Source organism: Acartia tonsa, chromosome 8 (genome assembly GCF_053477335.1).
Source record: "Acartia tonsa isolate MP-2025a chromosome 8, ASM5347733v1, whole genome shotgun sequence".
NCBI classification, from domain to species: domain Eukaryota; kingdom Metazoa; phylum Arthropoda; class Copepoda; order Calanoida; family Acartiidae; genus Acartia; species Acartia tonsa.
Window position 1 is genome coordinate 9,617,864 of NC_137267.1, and position 22,553 is coordinate 9,640,416.

The window sequence follows — 22,553 nt, forward strand, 5'->3', positions numbered from 1 at the left end:
TTACAATATTACAACGGACAAAAATATGTTGTTGAGATTTTGTCAAACCTAAAAAAAACACTTATATATATACTATATCAAAGTTATAAGGGAGCAGGGAGTATCATTTCAATAAATTTTATCAGTACTTCTTTAAATATAGGTATTTCTATAATAAAATAGCCATTACATGAAATAATAAAGAACATTGCTCTGTTAAAAAAATCGTAAAATCCTAGGGTAATAAAAATTCTTCAAATAATATTTTTCCTATTTTTTTACTTCAAAATGAACAAAGATATCAAACATAATTTCTAAACTAGTTTTTAAATTTTATAATAAAGTGAAAAAGGAAAAGTAACTGATTTTATGGGGTTAAATGGTAGAACTTTGAAAACGAAATACATTTTTATATAACCTTATTCTTTTAATTAAGTCTTCATATGGCATTAAAATCTTTCTAAAGATTGCAAAAGCATAAAACTTTAGATAAAATTGAAGTAAAAAAGGTTGTTTTACTTTAAAATTCATTTAACAATAATTATAACATTTCATAAAATAAAGCCGCCATTTTTCCGTTAACCTTATGAACTTGCTTAGCCTATGCCTATATGTGTGTGTGTGTGTGTAAGCAGGCATAGGACGCGCGGTCGGTCAGTCTGCGTACACTTGTGTGTGCGACACGCGCTGCGTACACTCTTTTTTTAATGTGAAAAAAGAAAAGCTTTTAAAAAGTTCATTGAATTGTAACAAAACAAATAACATAATATTTTTATTATATAAACACAGTTAAAGAAAGAATAATTTAGTTTTTCTTATTCATTATAACTTTATTTGCTGATAATCCTATAATATAAAGTAGTAAGTTGTTTTTGTCTGTAGCGAAGGATCTCGCTAACCACTGAATCGATACGGTTCCCATTTACAGTGTAGCATCTCATAGGTCATGAGAAGGTATATAGCTATTTTTAGGGAGGACATCACCACCCCTAACCCCCCTTTACTTTTTTTCTGGAACTGAAAAAAGGGAGGAGGGGTCGAATTCAAGCCATCATAACCTCAAGTACCCCTAGAGGCCTCTAGGGGCGTAGCCGCTAGTAAGCAATAAAGTACATTGATTTTTATTTTTAGCAAAGCTATTGAACAAATTCCTCTATTATTTTAATTTTCTGTATTTTCTAAATTCTATTTTAATAGCAAAACTACTCTATAACATGTGTCCGTTCAAAAGCAACGCCTGTGAATACAGTACGAATGGATAAAGGAAGAAATTTTACCGAATATATCATTCCAGAAAGACTATGAAACCGATTAATATCCGATGGATTAGAACCAGTTCTCAATCTTACTGGAAAATCATGTATAGCATTGTATTACTACAGACAATTTTTCACGAATGTTAAATTATAAGCTTGGCTCTATTAAAACTGGTTTAATCTTATGATTTAATATCCGCGGAAAGCTATCTATAATACGTTGGTATAGATTACTATATATTACTGTATTGTAAACTAGCGGCTACGCCCCTAGATGCCTCTAGGGGCACTTGAGGAAGAGAAAGTCGAATTTAATAATTCAATTTCTTATTTTAGATTTTTAAAAAAAATTTAATTTGGAAGGGGGGCGAATTTTTTTTTTATTTTATTTTTTTTGGGGGGGGAATTTTTCATTTTTTGGGGGGGTTGGGGGTGTCCCACCTCTCAAGAAAATAGTTAAAAACCTTCCCGGGACCTATGAGAAGCTACCCTGTTAAGGAGAACCCTATCGGTTCAGCGGTTAGCGAGATCCTTCGGTACAAACATACAAACACACATCCTGTTACTTTATTATAAGGATGGTTATAATATGTATAGAATAATAGATATTTGTAAAGGTTAAAATGAGTGATTCTGAACAAGTTGAAGAAATAGATTCTGCCACGACAGGGTAACATAAACAAATTACTAAAATGATTAATTGACATACAGACAAAGTGTAATAATGAGAAGCTGCCAATTTTTCTGCTTAATCTGAGAGAGAAGGGGGGTACAACGGGCTGTTTATTACACTAGTCCTAAAGTTTTATAATTTCTTATTCGTTGGCTTTGGGGGACTTTGGTAAATTTTGATTGGCTGATTCATTAATTGAGTGTTCAAACGTTTCAACCACTCACCATAATGTACAGAAGGGGTAATTTTTAGTAGCGAAGCTACTCTATAACTTGCAATGTCCGTCTGTCTGTATGTCCATATGTCCGTATGTCTTAGTTTGGGGGAAACGTGATTTTCTCGGCTCCTATAAAAGATAAAAGGCTGAAATTTTTTGACAACATTCCCATTATTAAGGAGCACAATTAACTATAAAACATCAATGGGGGTTGGACCGCTTTTTAGCAGGGTTTAGGCTATTTTTGTATTTTTCACATTTTTGTCCATATCTTTGGTGTTTATGGTCCGATTTCCAAAATTTTTTTCAGTTACAGTATCAAAATTAAGTTTCCTGTCTTTTCAAGAAAACAATTATGACGGTCAGACTGCCTTTAATCAGGTTTTAGGCTATTTTTGTATTTTTCACATTTTTCTCCATACCTTTGGTATTTATGGTCCGATTTCCAAAGTTTTTCAGTTATAGATATCAAAATTTAATTTCCTGTCGTTTCAAGAAAACATCAATGGCGGTCAGACTGCCTTTTTGCAGGTTTTTGGGTATTTTCATATTTTTCACATTTTTCCTCACATCTTTGGTGTTTATGGTCCGATTTTAAAAATTTTTGTGGTTAAAAATATCAAAATTAAATTTCCCGTTGTTTTGAGCATCCATTTACTTTGACTGACAGTCTGTTTGTCATAGTACTGAAATATAAATATCAAGAAATTAAAAACAAATGTTAAAAAGGTTTCGTGATTTTTTTCCTAATATACATGCTTTTGACAACTAATCTTTAAATTCTTATACATATTTTTTTCTGCTTCGCTACTTATGGATTTTGTCATCCTTGTTTGTATCTTTATACTCCTGGCTAAATATCCATACAAACATTCAAGATATCTGTAATAGCTGAATCTGAATATTGTAGCTACATGAAGAAATGCATATTTAACCGACAAATAAGTAATACATACTTAAATCAATATGTATGTATGAAGAAGAGAAGCTAATGCTTATCGAACACACTTTGCTTAAAGTTAGATTTTCTGTTATTTAATTCAATTCCTAAAACCTTAAAGTAATTTATTTAAATTTACAAATTTAGGGAAGAAGAAACATTAGAGGTATCAAACTCAGTTCACGTTGCAGAATTAGTAAAATCAAGATCAAGATCCAATTCAGTTGATGCCAAAGAAGGTAGAAATATAATTCCATGCTATATATAAAACTCGAAAAATATCAATTGGTAATTATACAAAGATTTTGTGAGTATTGAAAAATTGAATCAAAGGCTTTTCTTGAAATCTAAATTTCTGTAGTAAACAAGTTTTATTTCTATTCTTTTATGGATTACAAAGGATACTTTACTTTGCTGTTTTTTTCTACAGAATTGTCAATTAAGTAGCATCCAAATGTTTGTCAGCCTATTAAGGTCCTATTCTTATACTTTAGATAATATGGTTAGTGACTCTCCAAGAATCTCAAGATCAAGATCAGTGTCTATGGAGGCTTCATCAAGGAAATCAAGATCTAAGTCAAATGATGGATCCCACAAGTCAAGATCAAGATCTGGATCTATGTCAGTTGACGGCTCAGATAGATCAAGATCAGTGTCAAGAGCTTCCTCAAGAAAATCAAGATCCAATTCCAGATCAGGTTCAAGAGCATCATCAGCAAAATCAAAATCTAACTCAAGATCAGTTTCAAGAGCTTCCTCGAGAAGATCAAGAAGATCAGGCTCTAGGTCTGTCTCCAGATCTCAATCTAGATCAGTTTCAGGTTCCAGATCAAAATCAGGTGGGTTGTTTTTTCTTAACACTTCCTTAGCTTAATATACAACTATTTTAATGCTGAGTATATTATATGATGAGTACTTTCCTCCTATAAGAATTTGTCTTACCTAAATTTACAGTTGATCAAAACTACTTAAGTAATCTAATCAAATACTACAATAATTTTAAGAACCTTTTATTATTGGTTAAGCTTTATAAATGTTTTAGTACCTATAAAATTGGTGTACAAGGGGGTGGGGGTAACATACTAGGAGCAATATACCAGCCATGAAGGGATTGATCCAGTTTTGATACGTGGCGCATTATCATTTTTGTAATTATTGTCAGGATCAAGATCTGTTTCAAAATCTGCTTCAAGATCTAAGTCAAGATCTCTGGGAAGATCCAGGTACATTTTTTTCCTTTTTTTAAGCAAAACTTATCTATTACATAGTTGATTACCTGGTTGGGGCGGGACAATCCTTTGATTTAAGTGATCATCTAGAGAAGCCTTAGAATCCTCCGCTTGTACCCAAGGATATTAGGTTAAGTAACATCCATCAGTCAACCAACCCTTTGATTGCATGAACTCTGTCTGGAAGTCCTTACTGTGGTAATAAGGTGCACCTGTTTATGGGCCAAGGCATTACAACTATTCTCAATATTAGTGTCCCTTGCCATTCATAACAGCAGTAGGTACCATTTTTAACATCTCTAGTATTATGCGTTGTAGACTAGACTCGAACCAGGCACCTACCCGACTGCAAGAAGGGACGTTCTCATTTACGCTTATTGGTTGGTTCATGTAAACTTCAAGATCTATTGCATTATTATCATTAGGGCCTATACTAAATCAGAAGTATCAGCTTTTTAAAGAGTATCTATTTTACAATTATTAAGATCTGCCTCTACATCATCAGAAGTGTCGGCAGTATTACCAATTGTATCTATTCTAAAATTATTAAGATCTGCCTCAATATCATCAGAAGTGTCAGCAGTATTACCAAGATTATCTATCTCATTATTATTAAGATCTGCCTCAACATCATCAGAAGTGTCAGCAGTATTACCAAGATTATCTATCTCATTATTATTAAGATCTGCCTCAACATCATCAGAAGTGTCAGCAGTATTACCAAGATTATCTATCTCATTATTATTAAGATCTGCCTCAACATCATCAGAAGTGTCAGCAGTATTACCAAGATTATCTATCTCATTATTATTAAGATCTGCCTCAACATCATCAGAAGTGTCAGCAGTATTACCAAGATTATCTATCTCATTATTATTAAGATCTGCCTAAACATCATCAGAAGTGTCAGCAGTATTACCAAGATTATCTATCTCATTATTATTAAGATCTGCCTCTACATCATCAGAAGTGTCAGCAGTATTACCAATTGTATCTATTCTAAAATTAATAAGATCTGCCTCAACATCATCAGAAGTGTCAGCAGTATTACCAAGATTATCTATCTCATTATTATTAAGATCTGCCTCAACATCATCAGAAGTGTCAGCAGTATTACCAAGATTATCTATCTCATTATTATTAAGATCTGCCTCAACATCATCAGAAGTGTCAGCAGTATTACCAAGATTATCTATCTCATTATTATTAAGATCTGCCTCAACATCATCAGAAGTGTCAGCAGTATTACCAAGATTATCTATCTCATTATTATTAAGATCTGCCTCAACATCATCAGAAGTGTCAGCAGTATTACCAAGATTATCTATCTCATTATTATTAAGATCTGCCTCAACATCATCAGAAGTGTCAGCAGTATTACCAAGATTATCTATCTCATTATTATTAAGATTTGCCTCTACATCATCAGAAGTGTCAGCAGTATTACCAAGATTATCTATCTCATTATTATTAAGATCTGCCTCAACATCATCAGAAGTGTCAGCAGTATTACCAAGATTATCTATTTCAAGATCACCCTCAAGAACCTCGGAACGCAAAGCAGATAAGGTAAAATAGATTCAGTATCTTGAAACATTTGACATTTCTTTATGTATCCGCGGCCAATGTATGTACATAAAAAATATGATACACTTATTTATAGAAAATTACTTTAATTTTGAAACACCTATTATTTAAAAATTATTTTTTTGTCTGAAGCTTAAGATCTCAATAACTACTTAAATTCTATATTCTAATGTAAGATTCTCATAGGCACTGTGATGGATTTAATCTAATTCATTTCATCTTTAAGTCATGGGATGGTTTTGGGTTATTTTTCTATCCCCCTCTGCTGTCTAGATGCTAGGAGAATAACCGCTTGTATATAAGAAAGCAACTGCAGCGAATAAAAACAAACAAATGTAAAAAAAAATTGAGTGAACGTTTGGATAATAAAAGACCATTACGGACAGAATGATGAACCAACCGACCAAAAAAAGTAATGCATCTTATTTGATTAGGGATCTAAATCTGATTCTGAATCGAGTTCTGATGAGATAACAAACAAAACATTGAAGAAAACAAATCAGATTCTAAATGAAATGGCAGATTCATCAGGTATAATAGCATAAAACCTGAAAAGGCATAAAAAAAGCTTACTAAAAAGTATAGGATTATATCATTTAATAGTTTATAAGACACATATCCCAATATATTCAATTTTATTTTCTTTGGAATATTTCTACAAAACCATAATCTATGTTATTTGGGGAGAATTTTTTATTTGTTTGTTTATTACTTTAGGTTAAGTTAGGTTATATTAGGTACTTTGTAGCCCGGTAGGATAAGCGTACCGCAGGTACGGCATATAGTTTAGATTTTTCAATTTATTTGAAAAAAAAGGGAATGGGGGTTTATTCCGTTTTAGATGGAATTTGAGGGAAAGTACAAATTGTTATATTTTTATTGTTAGATGAAGAGCCAGAAAAGCCAGGTCCATCAACTTCAAAAGAAAAGGTATTATTTGTTTGTTTTTACTTGTTTTTAGCGACATTGAAAAATTACTATAACTTCCTTATTTTGCATAGATTTAAAAACTACAAATCAGGGATAAGGGATGGGAAACGTAGGAAAATATTATTTCAGGCCTATTTCAAGCCTAGGCCTATTTCTAGCCTAATAAACCAGTTTTGGGATGGCGCATTGGTTCGTAGTATAAAGCGCTAATAAAAAAGCTGTGTGTGTGTGTGTAGATAAAGTATAGAATCAAATTCAGGTAGCTAGTTTAAAGTAAAAAACATAACTTTTTATAAACCTATATATTAATGGCTTTTGTTAAAATGAAGTTTTTTCTCTCCCAAAATTTTTTTATCTTTTACTTTGGTAATTTGAACTGTCAGAAAGCTATCGTTGGGTTTCCCTCAGACAGATTTTAGTTTGTATTATTTGCATTTTTATTAATGAGTAAAAATTTTAATTGAAAATTTCATTGCTAATTAAAATTCAAAATAAATAAATTTATATGCACTTGGGTAACATTCTATCAAGTTCTTTGGATACTATTAATTAGTGATAGATTTGTACTGTGTTGTATTGTACATATATTAGGGTTTAGGTGTTTTATCAGTTCCGTATTAAATTTTTAAAATTCAAAATACAACATCTAATTTATAAACTACCAAATGAAAATTCGTAGCTACCTTCTTTCCAAAAAACAATCCCGTTATTTTTGTTTTTTTCTGTATGGCCCTTTTTTAATGTTTAACTCTAAGCAGATTTAATAATTAAGCTAATGTGATCTAACACCATTTATATTTATTTTTTCGTAGCAGACGAAATCATTATTTTTTTCCAGAATTGTCTGCTTCTAAAATTTTCGCCAATTGGTGATTGGTTGTTAAAAACAGGCCGATTCTTATTGGTTTAGAGCGATATCTACTTGGGAGCGTCCGCCAGTTTGATAGTAATTTGTAATAGTTGCAATATCCCTTTAGAATCTAGGCCGGGACCTAATTAATGGCCAGGTTTCCTATCCCTTATCCCTGCTACAAATAAATATTATTATGCCCAAGTTTTTTTGAGTGATAAATCTGCGTTTCTTACTTACTAACTATACTCGTCTGCATGTTATTACAGCGCTATATACTTGTGGACATAATTGATAATTTAATGTTTTCCCTTAAAGATAGCCTGATATCTAGTTGCCGAAAGTGTACGCAGTTTCCTGGGTGTTTCCTCATCCTAGCTCAATATTTACTACTAGCTACAAATCTTCAAACTTCCCTTAAAAAAATCAAAATTTGAATGTGTAAACGATTTATACATTATACATTATAAATTTGAATTTTTTAAATTTTGATTTTTTTTTTTTGAAGTTTGAAGCTTTTTTAGCTAGTAGTAAATATTGAGCTAGGATGAGGAAACACTCAGGAAACTGCGTACACATTCGGCAACTAGATATCAGGCTATCCCCTTAAAGTGCCTTGTTGAACATGAACATAGAACTCCTCCCCCTTTATTTTGTCGTTTAATGCTTCAGATAAGGTTAGCTTTCAAATTTTTTTTTTGAGGGGGGGGATTGGCTTTTAAAGATGAAGCACCGATTAATATGGTTTTATAGGAAGCAGCTTTGGATTCTGATGACGAATTCGACAGGTAATGTTTAGACAAATAATAAGATGTATGTCTGTCTGTATGCACAAAAATATATCGAGATATCGGAAGATTTAGAAGTTTAGAATCATATATTTAGAAATATACAAGGACGACAACATTCATAAGTAGCGAAGCTGGTAATCAAAAGAATAAGAACAGCAGAGCAAATAAAAAGAAATAGGGGTACAAATCATACAGACAGAAGGGCATAGTAATTAAATTTGCTTATTTCTCATACAAATTTCTTTTTATAACAGCTTAGAAAAAATATTTTAGAGAATTACAAATAGACTGACACACAATACAGTTTATAGAGTAGAATCATTGACAAAATTACATCGTACTACTTTGATATTTACCATTATAGACGACCTACAGACGATATTGATGATCGCGGAGGAAATGATTTCGACAAAATGATGCAAAGAAAAAAAGCTGAAAACAGGAAAGAAATTACATTTTTACCTTTCATGCTACTTTTATATCAACATAAAAGTTAAGGCTTTTTGTAATTATTAGAATAGTGTTGCTTGATGGTTAAATAGAATTTTAGGAACTATTGCCTATAATCGATATATAAATCAGGCAAAGTAGCTCTTTTTGGTCTTTCAAGGATATTTTTTAAAGAAACTTCTACTACAATTTGTGTGTTGAAATAGTTGTCTAAAAAGTATGGTAAGGTGTAAAGGTCTTAAATTGATATAAAAAATGTGTTACATTGCATAGACGTCCAAGGGGGTAAAATTTTGGCGGGGGTAAAAAAATTTGCACCCCCCCTCCAAAAAAAAAACTTGGACGCCCCTGTTACATTGTATGGGTAAAAATTAACTTTCTTTACTTATCACTAATAAAATTAATAGCTTCGCCCTTATCAACAAGGGACGCTGTATTCGAGAGAGTATCAATCTTAAATGTATCTCACATATAAAAACAGTTCTGGAAGGAGAAAAAAGAAGAGTATTGATGTTATTAATGACAATGATGATGCTATAGCTAAGGTATACTTATATAATTGGATCTTAGACAAAGTAGCTTCAGACAAAGTAGCTTCGGACAAAGTAGCTTCAGACAAAGTAGCTTCAGGACAAAGTAGCTTCAGGACAAAGTAGCTTCAGGACATTTACTTAAGAAAAGTAGTTTCCTAAGAAAAATAGTCTCCAATATGGCCGCAACGCTCGGCCCCCTGGCCTGCCTAGCCGCGGGCGCTCGGCCCCCTAGCCTATAACCTAACCTAACCTAACCTATGTTGGCCTTAGAACATTTATTTAAGAAAAATATTATCAACAGATAATACATAGATGGTTTAGAATTTCGTGGATTTTGCAAAAAGTGGTTGATAGATTTTACAATTTTTAATATTGTTTTTACAATTTTTAGGCCAGGGGGCCAAGCGCTGCGGCCATAACCTTTATTAACAGTGGAGGCTACTTTCCTTAGGAGGCTACTTTGTCCTGAAGCTACTTTGTCCTGAAGCTACTTATTCCGAGGCTACTTTGTTCAAGATTCAAATAATTTAGTGACTGCCTGACGTATTTAACTTTGTATAGAGTAGCTGCAGTTTCCATTTTAAATTCTAATAAAAAAACATAAAAAAATATTTTTTTTTTGGGGGGGGGGGGATTTTTTGGTGGGTTGTGATACCTTCCCCTAAAAAAGTTGAAAGCCTTCCATATACTGAAAGAAGCTTCACTGTAAAGGAGAACCATATTGCTTCAGCGGTTTTTATTATCTAATTACTAGCTGCTACGCCCCTAGAACCCTCTAGGGGAACTTAAGTCGACCTCATCCCATTTTAAATTTGATTTTTAAAAGAGTAAAAAAATATTTTTGTTGGGGGGGGATGAAGACACACTCCCCAAAAATAGTTTAAAAACAGGACCTATGAGAAGCTTCACTGTAAAGGAGAACAATATCGGTTCAGTGGTTAGCGAGATCCTTCGGGACAGACAAAAAACGCTTACTACTTTATGTAATAGGATAGATCAGCTGCACTACTTCTTATGCTTTTAATGTAGATGATAGCTGATATGCGAGTGGCTGCAGCAGAGGACAGAGATTTGAATAATGCTGGTAAACCAGCAACCAAAAAGATGGGCATGCTTAGGGTAAGTGTTTCTTCAGTATTTTCCATCAAAATACCTTGTCGAGCATAAAACCCAACCCCCCTTCTAAAAATGCGGTATTAGTTTTTTGTTTGTTTATTTATGACTTTGGACTGGATTGTATTGGGCTCTAAATGAACCCACATAAGGATTTAGCCCCCCCCCCCCCCTCCCAGGAGTAAGGCTTATTAGGAAGAAAAAAAACTTTCCTCTCTCCCTTATAATCAATTTAATACAATAATGAGGGGGAGTTTCATTGCTCTATAGAATCTTTGTGGTAAGCAAGGTTTGTTATTGTCTTTTTAACGAAGAATTATTCTCATGGTTAAAAAAAGACAAAGATAGAAAAAACTTTCTAAAACAAAATGATTTTATTTCATTTTTATATTTTTTAGTTAGTTCTTCAAAACTTAAGAAAAGTTGAACTTCAAATGGCTTTTATTGAGGTAAGTAGTTGTTTCTCTATATGCTGTTTTTATATCAACATAGGACTAATTATAACTATAGCGTAGGGGAAAGTCACTCAAAAATCAGCCACGTGACGTCATAAAAATAATGTAGATGAGAGGAGAAGTGGGAAAGAAAAACCATAAAAAAAGAGATCGATAACCCCTCATTTTTATGACGTCACGTGGCTGATTTTTGAGTGACTTTCTCCCCCTACACTTTAACTTTTGTTATTGGTAAATATAATTTTGACTTGAACTTTAGACAAATTAGTTTTAAAATGTATGTCTTCTCTACTTTTTTAAATGCTATATAAACTACCTAAATAAAGATATTATGTTTCTACTTTTTTAAATGCTATATAAACTACCTAAAAAAAGATATTATGTTTTTTCATATACTTAAATAAGGTCAACGTTGTTTGATTAATAAAAATTTTAAATTACATTGACTTCAATCGGACGAAGCCCAATCTGTCCCACTTTTGAGCAAGACGATATGACGTCATATAAAGGGAAAAGAAAAAGGGAAGGGGGAAAGGGCTTCGTCTTCAATCGCCTACAGATTTCAAAAAATTAATTTGTTTGGTTTTAGGCTAATATATTGACAGTAATGACAGATTGGTTAGCTCCTATGCCTGATAAATCATTGCCCAGCATTAATATTAGGTAGAGTATTTTAATATTCATCTTATTGTATAATAATCAGCTGTAAGCATATTAGTAATGACAGATTAGTTAGCCCCTATGTCTGATAAATCATTACCTAGCATTGATATTAGGTGTAGTATTTTAATGTTCATCTTATTGTATAATAATCAGCTGTAAGCATATTAGTAATGACAGATTAGTTAGCCCCTATGTCTGATAAATCTTACCTAGCATTAATATTAAGTATAGTATTTTAATATTCATCTAATTGTATAATAATCAGCTGTAAGCATATTAGTAATGACAGATTAGTTAGCCCCTATGTCTGATAAATCATTACCTAGCATTAATATTAGGTAGAGTATTTTAATATTCATCTTATTGTATAATAATCAGCTGTAAGCATATTAGTAATGACAGATTAGTTGGCCCCTATGCCTGATAAATCATTACCCAGCATTAATATTAGGTAGAGTATCTTAATATTCATCTTATTGTACAATAATCAGCTGTAAGCATATTAGTAATGACAGATTAGTTAGCCCCTATGTCTGATAAATCATTACCTAGCATTAATATTAGGTAGAGTATAATAATATTCATCTTATTGTATAATAATCAGCTGTAAGCATATTAGTAATGACAGATTAGTTAGCTCCTATGCCTGATAAATCTTTGCCAAGCATAAATATTAGGTAGAGTATTTTAATATTCATCTTATTGTATAATAATTAGCTGTAAGCATATTAGTAATGACAGATTAGTTAGCTCCTATGCCTGATAAATCATTACCTAGCATTAATATTAGGTATAGTATTTTAATATTCATCTTATTATATAATAATCAGCTGTAAGCATATTAGTAATGACAGATTAGTTAGCTCCTATGCCTGATAAATCTTTGCCTAGCATTAATATTAGGTAGAGTATTTTAATATTCATCTTATTGTACAATAATCAGCTGTAAGCATATTAGTAATGACAGATTAGTTAGCTCCTATGCCTGATAAATCATTACCTAGCATTAATATTAGGTAGAGTATCTTAATATTCATCTTATTGTATAATAATCAGCTGTAAGCATATTAGTAATGACAGATTAGTTAGCTCCTATGCCTGATAAATCTTTGCCTAGCATTAATATTAGGTAGAGTATTTTAATATTCATCTTATTGTATAATAATCAGCTGTTTGCTAAACAGTAAACTGCGAAGCTACTAGCTATGCTATTAATTATTAGCGTTTGGTTTTGTGTAACTGATTTCTATTTAGAAAGCTGATTCATAAAAAAATTGGCATTTAATATTATTTAACAACACTTTGACTTTCATAAAGCATTTAACGACGATTTAGATTATTGAAAGGGATTTCAAGTTGATTTCAAGCAAAAGTTACAAGCATACTATCAAACATATATAATTTTGTATTACAATAAATAACAAAAAATTAGACATCACTAAATTAGTCGTCATGCTGTTTTTATGAAAATATCCAGCTATATAAATTGCATATATCACCAAGTTACGTTTTTCAAGTCATGATATTTTAAACTACATTTAAATTAAAATTCATTCAATTATATGTAGTTTAAACCATTGAACAAGAAAAAGTATGCAATTCACTAAATGGAAGTTTAAATGCATTAACTACCCCTTTACATATGTTCGTCCATATTGAATTGCACTTTAAAATAATATGAAAAAATCCACTAAAGCTAATATCAATAAATCAGAAAGAAAAACAACACTTATTATACTTACATTGTACCTCTTTGTCCTAGGAATCAATATTTTGAAAAGCATGGTTGTAGGGCAACTACAACAAAAATATTAATGAACATACATACTTTTAGTAAACATAACAGAGTTGCTACGCTTTCTAAATTGTACCTCACTGTCTTAGGAATCTTATTTCAAAGACAATAATACATGTACTTGTTTGTTTTTGCAGCGCTACTGATGTATATTTTAGGACTGAATTTTTGAGGATTTTGGTTGATATGAAGATTGAAGATTTGTCAAGATTAAAAGAATCAGGGATAGGTAAACAGCAACAATTTTACATCTGTAGCTATTATATAACAAGGATGACAACATCCATAAAAACGAAACTCTGAAACGGTATGACAGACAAACATAAACTTTTGTAGAGTTTAAGAACTGAATATACAAAATATATATATATATGTATATTAGTATAAGTTTTGACAAAATTATACGTAAATTTGTTGCAAGACTTCTTAAATTCAGAATACAGTTTAAGGGACATACTGACATTTTAGGACTTGATTATAGAGTTGCTTCTCCTATAATATTGTACCTTATTGTAATAGGAATCAGTACTCCAAAAGTCAGATCAATCGGATAATTATATCTCATAAAAAAATTGTTGTTAAAAAAGTTATAAATTAACATGTTTAAAATGGACGTACGGACATTCTAATAACGATTATAGAGTTGATACGTTTTCTAAATCGTACCTAGTTACTACAGGAATTAGGACAATTATAACATGCCTAAATTAACGAAAAAACTATCCTTTACGTACGGACGGACGGACTTACAACCGACCCTAATTATAGAAAGGGTTCGCTTTTAATTAGACTCTTATATTAATAGGAGTGGGTTATACGCTTTGCAACATGAAAAAATCATGCTTTAGAATTAAATTATGCAATATAATATGAGACAAAAAATTATTAAAAATGGTAAACATTTTAGACGGTGAAAAATGTTTTGAAAATGTTTTTTTTAGTAAAATATCATATACAACAAATATAACAAATAAAAATAACAAAAGCAAAAGCTCTTTAGGATAAGGGGAAAGCTTATTCTTTTATAATATAGAATTAAATCAAATTTAAATATTTTGCAAAGCACATTTATCTGTTTCTTATTCTATGACGTAAGTTAATTGAATTTAAGTATATATATTAGGCAGGGCTCGGCAACTGTGATGTGAAGTGCGGAGCGTCTAGTTCTGGCGCGTATTAGTGCGACCACAGATGCAGTTTTTACAAAGCCGCCTGACTGTTATGGAATAAGTTGACGGAATTAAAATTTATTCTCTTATGGTGGCTGCTGCCTATAGGTGGATAATTCTTCCCCGCAGCCGCGAGGCTGTGGCTAGTGCTGTGGCTTATTGGTTGCCTTATTTAAGCCGTTTAGTGGACGGATAGGCTGCCGAGCCCTGTTATTTAATTAAGTAATATTTTAGTGAAATATGTGAAATAATGACTACAGCGAATATATCTGTTGAGCGAAGCTAAAAAATTGTAGACGAGTCTGAAGGTTTTTTATAGAAATTATAAATTGAATGGATTACCTACAATTAGGCGAAGCCCAATCTGTACCACTTTTGATTCCTGTGACGTCATATAAATGAAGGAGTTGAGTGGAGAAGTGAGAAAGAAAAATTCCATATAAAGAGACGGAGAATCCCTCATTTCTATTACGTCACAGGATTCAAAAGTGGTACAGATTGGGCCTCCTCTACAATTAAATTTTAACCTTGCAATTTAAGTCCCTAGTTTTTTTAGCCCGTGCCTTCGGCACCTCGGGGTTAAAAAACTGGTTTTAATCTTATAATTGTACATTCTATATCCGCGGAAAGCCGTTTATAATACGATGCGAGAAATAACTATTCATGCATTTTATTCATATGGCGGTCATTTCATGTTACATCCTTATATAAAAGTAAAAGGCTGTTACCCGCTGAACCAATATGGTTCTCCTTAACAGTTTATAACGATTTTAGGGGAGGGTATCACACCTCCCAAGAGATACTACCACTAGAAAAAAAATAGCCCCCCCCCCTGAAAGAAATTTTATATTACTTTTTCTTTTTAAAATTGAAATTCAAAGATTAATTTCTTCATTCCTTTTTGAGCACTAAACCCCTCCTCCCCCTTTTAAAATAGATTTTAAAAGTGGGGGGTGTTGTATATTACTTTAAGTCAGGTTAGGATAAATTTTTAAATGGGGAAGGTCTCAGTGTTCGACATGAACTATTCGGAAAAGCAACCAATACATTTTTTACACGCCAAATTTTTTCAAGGAAAAAGAAGTTATTATATTAGCTATCATAGGGATATAATTTTAAGAGGCGGGATAGAAAAAGTTAAGACAGCGAAGGTGCAAAATATTTACATATCAAGGGATTAGAATTATGTCAGTAGATTTTGAAGGCCTAGTTCGATAGAATATTTAAGACGTAAAACTTAGAAATAGAAGGTGTTTTTTTAAGTAAGGCATAAATATTGAAGATATTTTTCGTCACATAGACATACAAATTCCCTAATCTAATGCAATTCTAATATCTATTACTTTTTAATGCAACAGATTTTTACTGATAGATAACCTTGTTAATTAACTTATTTGAGTGCGATTTTAATTCGATTTTGAGACACAATCTATATATATAACCCAAAGGGCCTTAAACCAGCTTATACAACGAAACAACGAAATTAATTAGGAAAAAAAGAAACCTATACGTTATTTAAACTGTCGTTGAGGGGCAACACATCGTAAAATTGACGACCTCATCAATGTCCCCATTAATATTACTTTAGATTTCTTTCGCTTGTTGGCTATACCTTATACCTGGCCTCAAACGACCAATAAGTTAAGTAATATCCAAAGGACAACAAACCCAGCTGAATTAATTTGAAAATACTTTTGGCAATTTCAGCTCATTTTTTAGTAGTAAAGATGACTTTTTTTATCTGCTTCCTAAATATTATTTTAGATTTATTTCGCTTTTTGGCTGTACATAATTTCTGCAGCGAACGATTTGATTGCACTACTTTTTTCTTTTATGTGCATGACATTGAGATGCGATAGTCATCATCATCGCCATTTATCTCTTCTTTCCAGAGTATAAGCCACGCACAATGGTTCTTAAATTGGTCATTACTTTGTGTGGATTGAACGTGAGTAGGTTTTTCTTAGTGAAGGATTGTTAGCCCTACCCAAACCCCCTGAACTGGGGGAAGTGACCAGAATTCAGTCTGGCATCTACCCAAGGACCTTTCCAGCACAGTAGGACTCTTCTGGTTTAGCTCCTAGGATCATTGATGCACGGTGCAGGATGGACGGCGTGTGCGTATCTGGTCTCCGATACCAATGCGATACTAAGACGTCTTAATTGACAAAAGTTCTAATGAACTTTTGAAAGGAAAACTTGACTATGCACTTGTTTCATCATAAAGAGATGCCTTAGTAATGCACAGCTATTATAGAACAATATTTTATTTTTTTACAAAGATTATTATATTTATATAATAAGGGTATATGTTTTGCTTATAATATCTCTTAAATGGCTCTGTTAGAATCATCACATTAGTTTCTTTATATAAAAGCAACAATTCATACTAATAACACGCAGAATGTTTATCTGTTTCAAAGATTTTGTGAACCGCTGATCCAATATGGCTCTCCTTTACATTTCAGCTTCTTATATACCGCAGGAAGTTTTTTAATATTCTTTTGATCAGGGTTACTATATGAAATCGCAAATAAGAAAAATTTCGCCAATACTAAAAAAAAATAGCTTTTTCTTTTTTTCTAGGGTGGTGGTTAAAGTTTAGAGGCCTCCAAATGCGTATCCGATAGTTTAATTTATATTGCATTTAATTCTTTACATAAAAAAACTGCATGATATTTTGTCTCAATTATGATTAGTCCGAACCAAGGGTAAAATAATTTTTCTTTAGATAATATATTACTTATATTATCGATTTTTGTAGTGAACCTACTATATATCTTTTACGGTGCCTTCAAACAAGGTGGATGTTAAGAACTGATAATCCCCCTTATTATTTTTTTATTAATTGATTAATTAATTAATTGGAAGCGTTTTTTTTTCGATTCCTAACCTCTGTGGAAGGCCAGGTTACCCAGTATTCACGAAAAATAAAATTATTTCCCTCCACTTTCTTCTTATTTTCAATTTATTTTAAAAATATGGGAGGGGGTTATCAGTTCTCAACAAGAAACTTTGAGTGAAAGCATCTTTTTTGGTTGTAGGTAAGGCAGTGATGTACTTGTACCGTCATCCCAGAGAGGAGAGGAGTAACCGTCACATTGCTGGTCAACTCATTAATACCTGGGCCAGGTAGATAGATAGATAGATTGATTGATTGATAGATAGTTATTAGTTATATAGATAGATAGATCCCCGAGAGGAAAGGAGTAACCGTCACATTGCTGGTCAACTCATTAATACCTGGGCCAGGTAGATAGATAGATAGATATACATTATACTTATATAAATACCAGAGAGGAGAGGAGTAACCGTCACATTGCTGGACAACTCATTAATACCTGGGCCAGGTAGATAGTTAGATAGATAGATAGATAGATAGATAGATATATAAATACCAGAGAGGAGAGAAGTAACCGTCACATTGCTGGTCAACTCATTAATACCTGGGCCAGGTAGATAGATAGATAGATAGATTGATTGATTGATAGATATTTATATACATATATATGTAGATAGATAGATCCAAGAGAGGAAAGGAGTAACCGTCACATTGCTGGTCAACTCATTAATACCTGGGCCAGGTAGATAGATAGATAGATAGATAAAAATGAATAGATTGATTTTACTGGTACCAAAAACCTTATAGATAGATAGATACCAGAGAGGAGAGGAGTAACCGTCAAATTGCTGGTCAACTCATTAATACCTGGGCCAGGTAGATAGATAGATAGATAGATATATAGATAGATAGTTATATAGATAGATAGGTCCCAGAGAGGAAAGGAGTAATCGTCACATTGCTGGGACAACTCATTAATACTTGTGCCAGGTAGATAGATAGATAGATAAATAGATAGATAAAATAAATATATATTGATTTTACTAGTAGAAAAATCTTATAAAGACTTTGATCAATAACCGGCTAAAAACCTTTAAATAGAGATATCAAAACATAAATTGTTTAGGTCAATAAAGTCTCCAGTTTTTAACAATTGATCATGAAATAAAACTTTGTTGAAAATAATGGGGTAGAGAGGGTTACTATTATGTATGATTATTTTAATTAGGGCCTGCCCCATGATATAGGCTAAGAAAAAAAACCTAATCCCACCCCCCTCTCACTTATTTCCATTTGATTTCAAAATAGGGGCAAAGGGATGTTTCGCTAGGTCTTTTAAGGAAAAACAACTATTTTTTTATATTTATTTAGGCCTATTTTCAACAAAAGAACTGATTTTGCAGGACTTACTAAGGTCAGTTTAGTTTTTTTATTCTTATACATTTCACTTACCAATTCAATAATGTTTTTTTTAAGGTAAAATCTTATTTAAGAAATAATGATGCTTTACTAAACTAACTAGAGGCTTTGGAGGACTCTAGCTGCACTTAAGGTTTCAGTTATAGTTTTATTAGAAATAGGACCTTTGAGGAGCTACATTTTAGAGGAGAACCATATAGGTTTAGCGGTTAGCAATATCCTTCGGTACAAACAGACAGATTGACAGACATTCTGCTACTCAAATTTATGGATTCAGTAGCTTAGATACTCTAAATAAAATAATTAAATGTATAATACAAAATTTATTCAAAAAAAATGTAAATTTCAGGAAGAAAGACGAGAGCAAGACGCTGAGATAGCAAGAAGGTAACTTTTTAAAAAGTTATTGGTAGTTTTTTGTTAAACGGCAGTTTCCCTCAAATTGCTTGTTGAGCTTTGAAGCCCCTATCCAATTGTTGTTTGACAGGTTTGTTTAGATTCAACACTGGGTAGCCTCAGGTATAGTCCCTGTACTGACTTAACTACCAACCCCCCTTTATTTTCAATTTATTTTAAAAAGAGAGGGCCGGAGGTGGCATTAAAAAAGTAACACCTGAGCTAATTTTATTATATATTCAATAGCCCTGGTTGAGAAGGGTACAAAGACTTACACAATTAGTTTTTGCCTACCAATGAAGATTTAATAAAAGTCCTCAAAGTTTTAAGGGGGTTCAAGCATAATTTACAGTTCAATGCCCTCTCCCTTTCTGGATATTGTCCACCTTTATTCTAAAAGCTTTATAATATGTCTGATTTATTTGTCTAGAAATATAATGATTATTTAGGATTGGACAAAGAAAAAGGAAAGCTGAAGAAACTGAATCCCAACCCTTAAAGCCAGGTATCAATGACGTAAAAAAGTAGGGGGGTATGGGGGGGAGGGACCATTGGTGGATACTTAAATATCATTTACTATCTATCTAACTAGCAGTCTATCTATCTATCTATAAAATACAGTTTGTATAGAATGAGTTAGAGTTCTTGTAAATACAATTGTATCTATTCAACTATCTATCTATCTAGGGTAGATAGCAAGAGCCAAAGAACCGATGGTAGATAATATTAATATATCTGTCTATCTATCCAACTATCTATCTAGGAAATCCAGGATAGCAAGAGCCAGAGTACCTATGGTAGAAAATATAATTATATATATCTATCCAACTAGGTAGATAGCAAGAGCCAGAGTGCCTTTGGTAGATAATATATTATCTATCTATCTATCTAGGAGATCCAGGTTGGATAGCAAGAGCCAGAGTACCTATGGTAGAAAATGCAACCTATGTTGCTAGGTAATATCTATTTCTTTTGTATCTGAATATACAGAAGAAATGTAATTCCGATAAAGTTGTACCTTTGAAATAATTCATACGGGCGAGGCGGATGTCCATGACACTTTAACGTCAGGTCCAACAACCAAGGATAACTAAGTTGAGTTAAATCTCTCCTTTTTGATCAAACAACGGGTTATCAAGTTAAGTACATCCAACAAATTCTTTGATTGCACGACCTTTTTCTGAAAGTCCTAACTCTGTATAGTAATGGATTGCGCCTGCAAAGGCATTCTCCCTACTCTACTTTCCCCCTATTAATGTAGCGCATCTGTCAGAGCTACAGTAGAAACCAATTTAAATGTTTTAAGACTTAACGTGATTTTGAGCCTAGAGTCGCGGGTTGTATTATAAGAGTTGCCTGACTATATTGTCGGATAATGTCGTCTTTATAGCCAATATCAAATTTGTTAACCATATAAAAATATTTGAAATGAAGACTCTTAATTTTTTTCAGACCAGTTTGGCAGACAGACGCTCACATAGAGGAAAAGAAAAAAGCAAAGGTAAAGGTCGTCGTTATTTTTTTAAAACCTCTATTAAATATAAAACAAGAATAATTAGACCAATGTTTCAATTCAGCTTAAGAAAAAAATAATCTTCTCTTAAAGGGAGTGTGAACGTAAAAATTTCTCATCTGATTATCAAATCTTAACATTTACTAAGCACATTTCACTACACTGATCAACCAAAAATGTCCTATTCACAAAAATATCCAGAAATAATGCCTTGATTTTATGGTATTTTGAGAGGGAAAAAGGAAAAAACAGGGAAAATCTGAACGTTTTTGTTTCTTATAATGTTTGTAGGGATATTTAACTTGTCATATATAGTTGAAACAATTTACTTACTGTTAAGGATTTATTTTATGCTATAAAATTGCCAATTTGTTTTTTTATAACGTAGTAATTAGGTAATAAAGACATATTTTAAATTCGTATTATTGACAAAAAAATACCTCACTGTCTACAAAGGGTTGAATCTCATAGGTTATATAAAATAATAATATTCTTTTTTATTGTGTTGAACAGTAAATAACCCACTTTGGAGAATTAGTTTACACTTTTATCAGACTGTTTATAAAGAAATATTGCGTCTTTATTATTTACAAATTTGTAATTAAAGGTGGGCGAGAGATGGGCCATTTTAAGTTAATTGGATACTAATAAAAAACCTGTTTCTGGCTTTGTTATTGTATTTGGTTTCCAATAAAAGAATATTGCTTATTTTATCAATTTCTAAGTAACTATACATTGGATTAAAGCAAGGATTATGTTGAAAGTCAGCTTAACTGTTAGGAAAAATCTAGAACTATGTGAAAAAGTTTAATTTTAGCTATAATGGGAGAAAAAAGCAATTTAATGCACATTTTATATAATACGGAAAATTTCTTCCTTTCCCCGTACCTTATAAAAATCGTCGGAAAAAGCCGTTTTTTAAGCAAACAAAAGCGCGTTTTGCTCTATCTGTGAGATATTATGAAGGAGATAATGTTAAGATTTGATATTAAGATGAGAAAAATTTACGTTCACAGTCCCTTTAATGAATAAACTATCTTTAATTTTCCATCCGTCTGTAACGGTTAGCTCTTTAAGCTAATTTAGACATGTTAAAATTGTCCTATTGATTTTAAACTTGATGATTCCAATAACAGTTAGTTACGAATTAGTAAGAGTAGAAACTCTATGGTCGTCACTAGCAAGTTCGTACATCCATTTAAAACATTCTGATTTTTAACTTTTTTGGAAAACAAAATCTACAAGAGTTATTGTTCATTTGTCCTACCTTCTGAATCTAGATCTTCGCTTTTTTGGATGTTGTCATCCTTATATTTATATTTAATGTTTTTCAGGGAATAAATTTACTAGAGAAGCATAAACGTAAATTTGCAGAAAGAAAGCGGATGGCAAAAACTCAATCACTGTGCAAAATTTCTCTTGAAGGCAACAGAATGAAGGAGTTCTAGTTCAACATTTACATATTTTATTTATGTTTTATCCATCTTTTCAAACAAATTTTTATACAAATAATTATTAATTAATTAATTATGTGTAATTATGTTTTATTTTTAGTATAAAATTCAAATTTTAGTCATTTGAAGGATGTCGATTTTTTTATATAAAAGAAAAATATTTACAAAAGTGTAAAATCTTAATTTGAATAAAAATTTAAGAATGGACAGTTTTCATTGTAGAATTTATTTTCTCGTATTCATTCGAATCCGGTGGATAGGAACCGGTTCTCATGAATACGAAAAAACTATGTCTAGCA

The 22,553-nt window shown here is 32.0% G+C and overlaps 1 protein-coding gene across 1 annotated transcript; it reads left to right on the forward strand.

The window, feature by feature from the left end:
* The first annotated feature begins 1,816 nt into the window (after positions 1–1,816).
* Positions 1,817–22,459, forward strand: LOC145325957 (protein IWS1 homolog A-like). Its single transcript, XM_080168983.1, has 21 exons — positions 1,817–1,905; positions 3,213–3,304; positions 3,560–3,904; positions 4,228–4,288; positions 5,770–5,863; positions 6,316–6,412; positions 6,768–6,811; positions 8,415–8,449; positions 8,817–8,887; positions 9,377–9,447; positions 10,465–10,554; positions 10,947–10,997; positions 11,593–11,666; positions 13,620–13,690; positions 17,675–17,762; positions 18,844–18,886; positions 19,241–19,278; positions 19,737–19,792; positions 20,180–20,243; positions 20,740–20,788; positions 22,135–22,459. Exons 1-21 carry the CDS (start codon positions 1,859–1,861, stop codon positions 22,246–22,248), a joined length of 1,695 nt encoding a protein of 564 aa, XP_080025109.1. The 5' UTR covers positions 1,817–1,858; the 3' UTR covers positions 22,249–22,459.
* The last annotated feature ends 94 nt before the right edge of the window (positions 22,460–22,553 follow it).

What these genes read in the sequence shown, in the direction of transcription:
- LOC145325957 (XM_080168983.1), top strand. Translation starts at nt 1,859, where the DNA reads ATGAGTGATTCTGAACAAGTTGAAGAAATAGATTCTGCCACGACAGG. An exon ending in TCTGATGACGAATTCGACAG is followed by an intron (nt 8,450 to 8,816) that starts GTAATGTTTAGA and finishes TTACCATTATAG; the next exon opens with ACGACCTACAGACGATATTG. An exon ending in ATCCCAACCCTTAAAGCCAG is followed by an intron (nt 19,793 to 20,179) that starts GTATCAATGACG and finishes CTATCTATCTAG; the next exon opens with GAGATCCAGGTTGGATAGCA.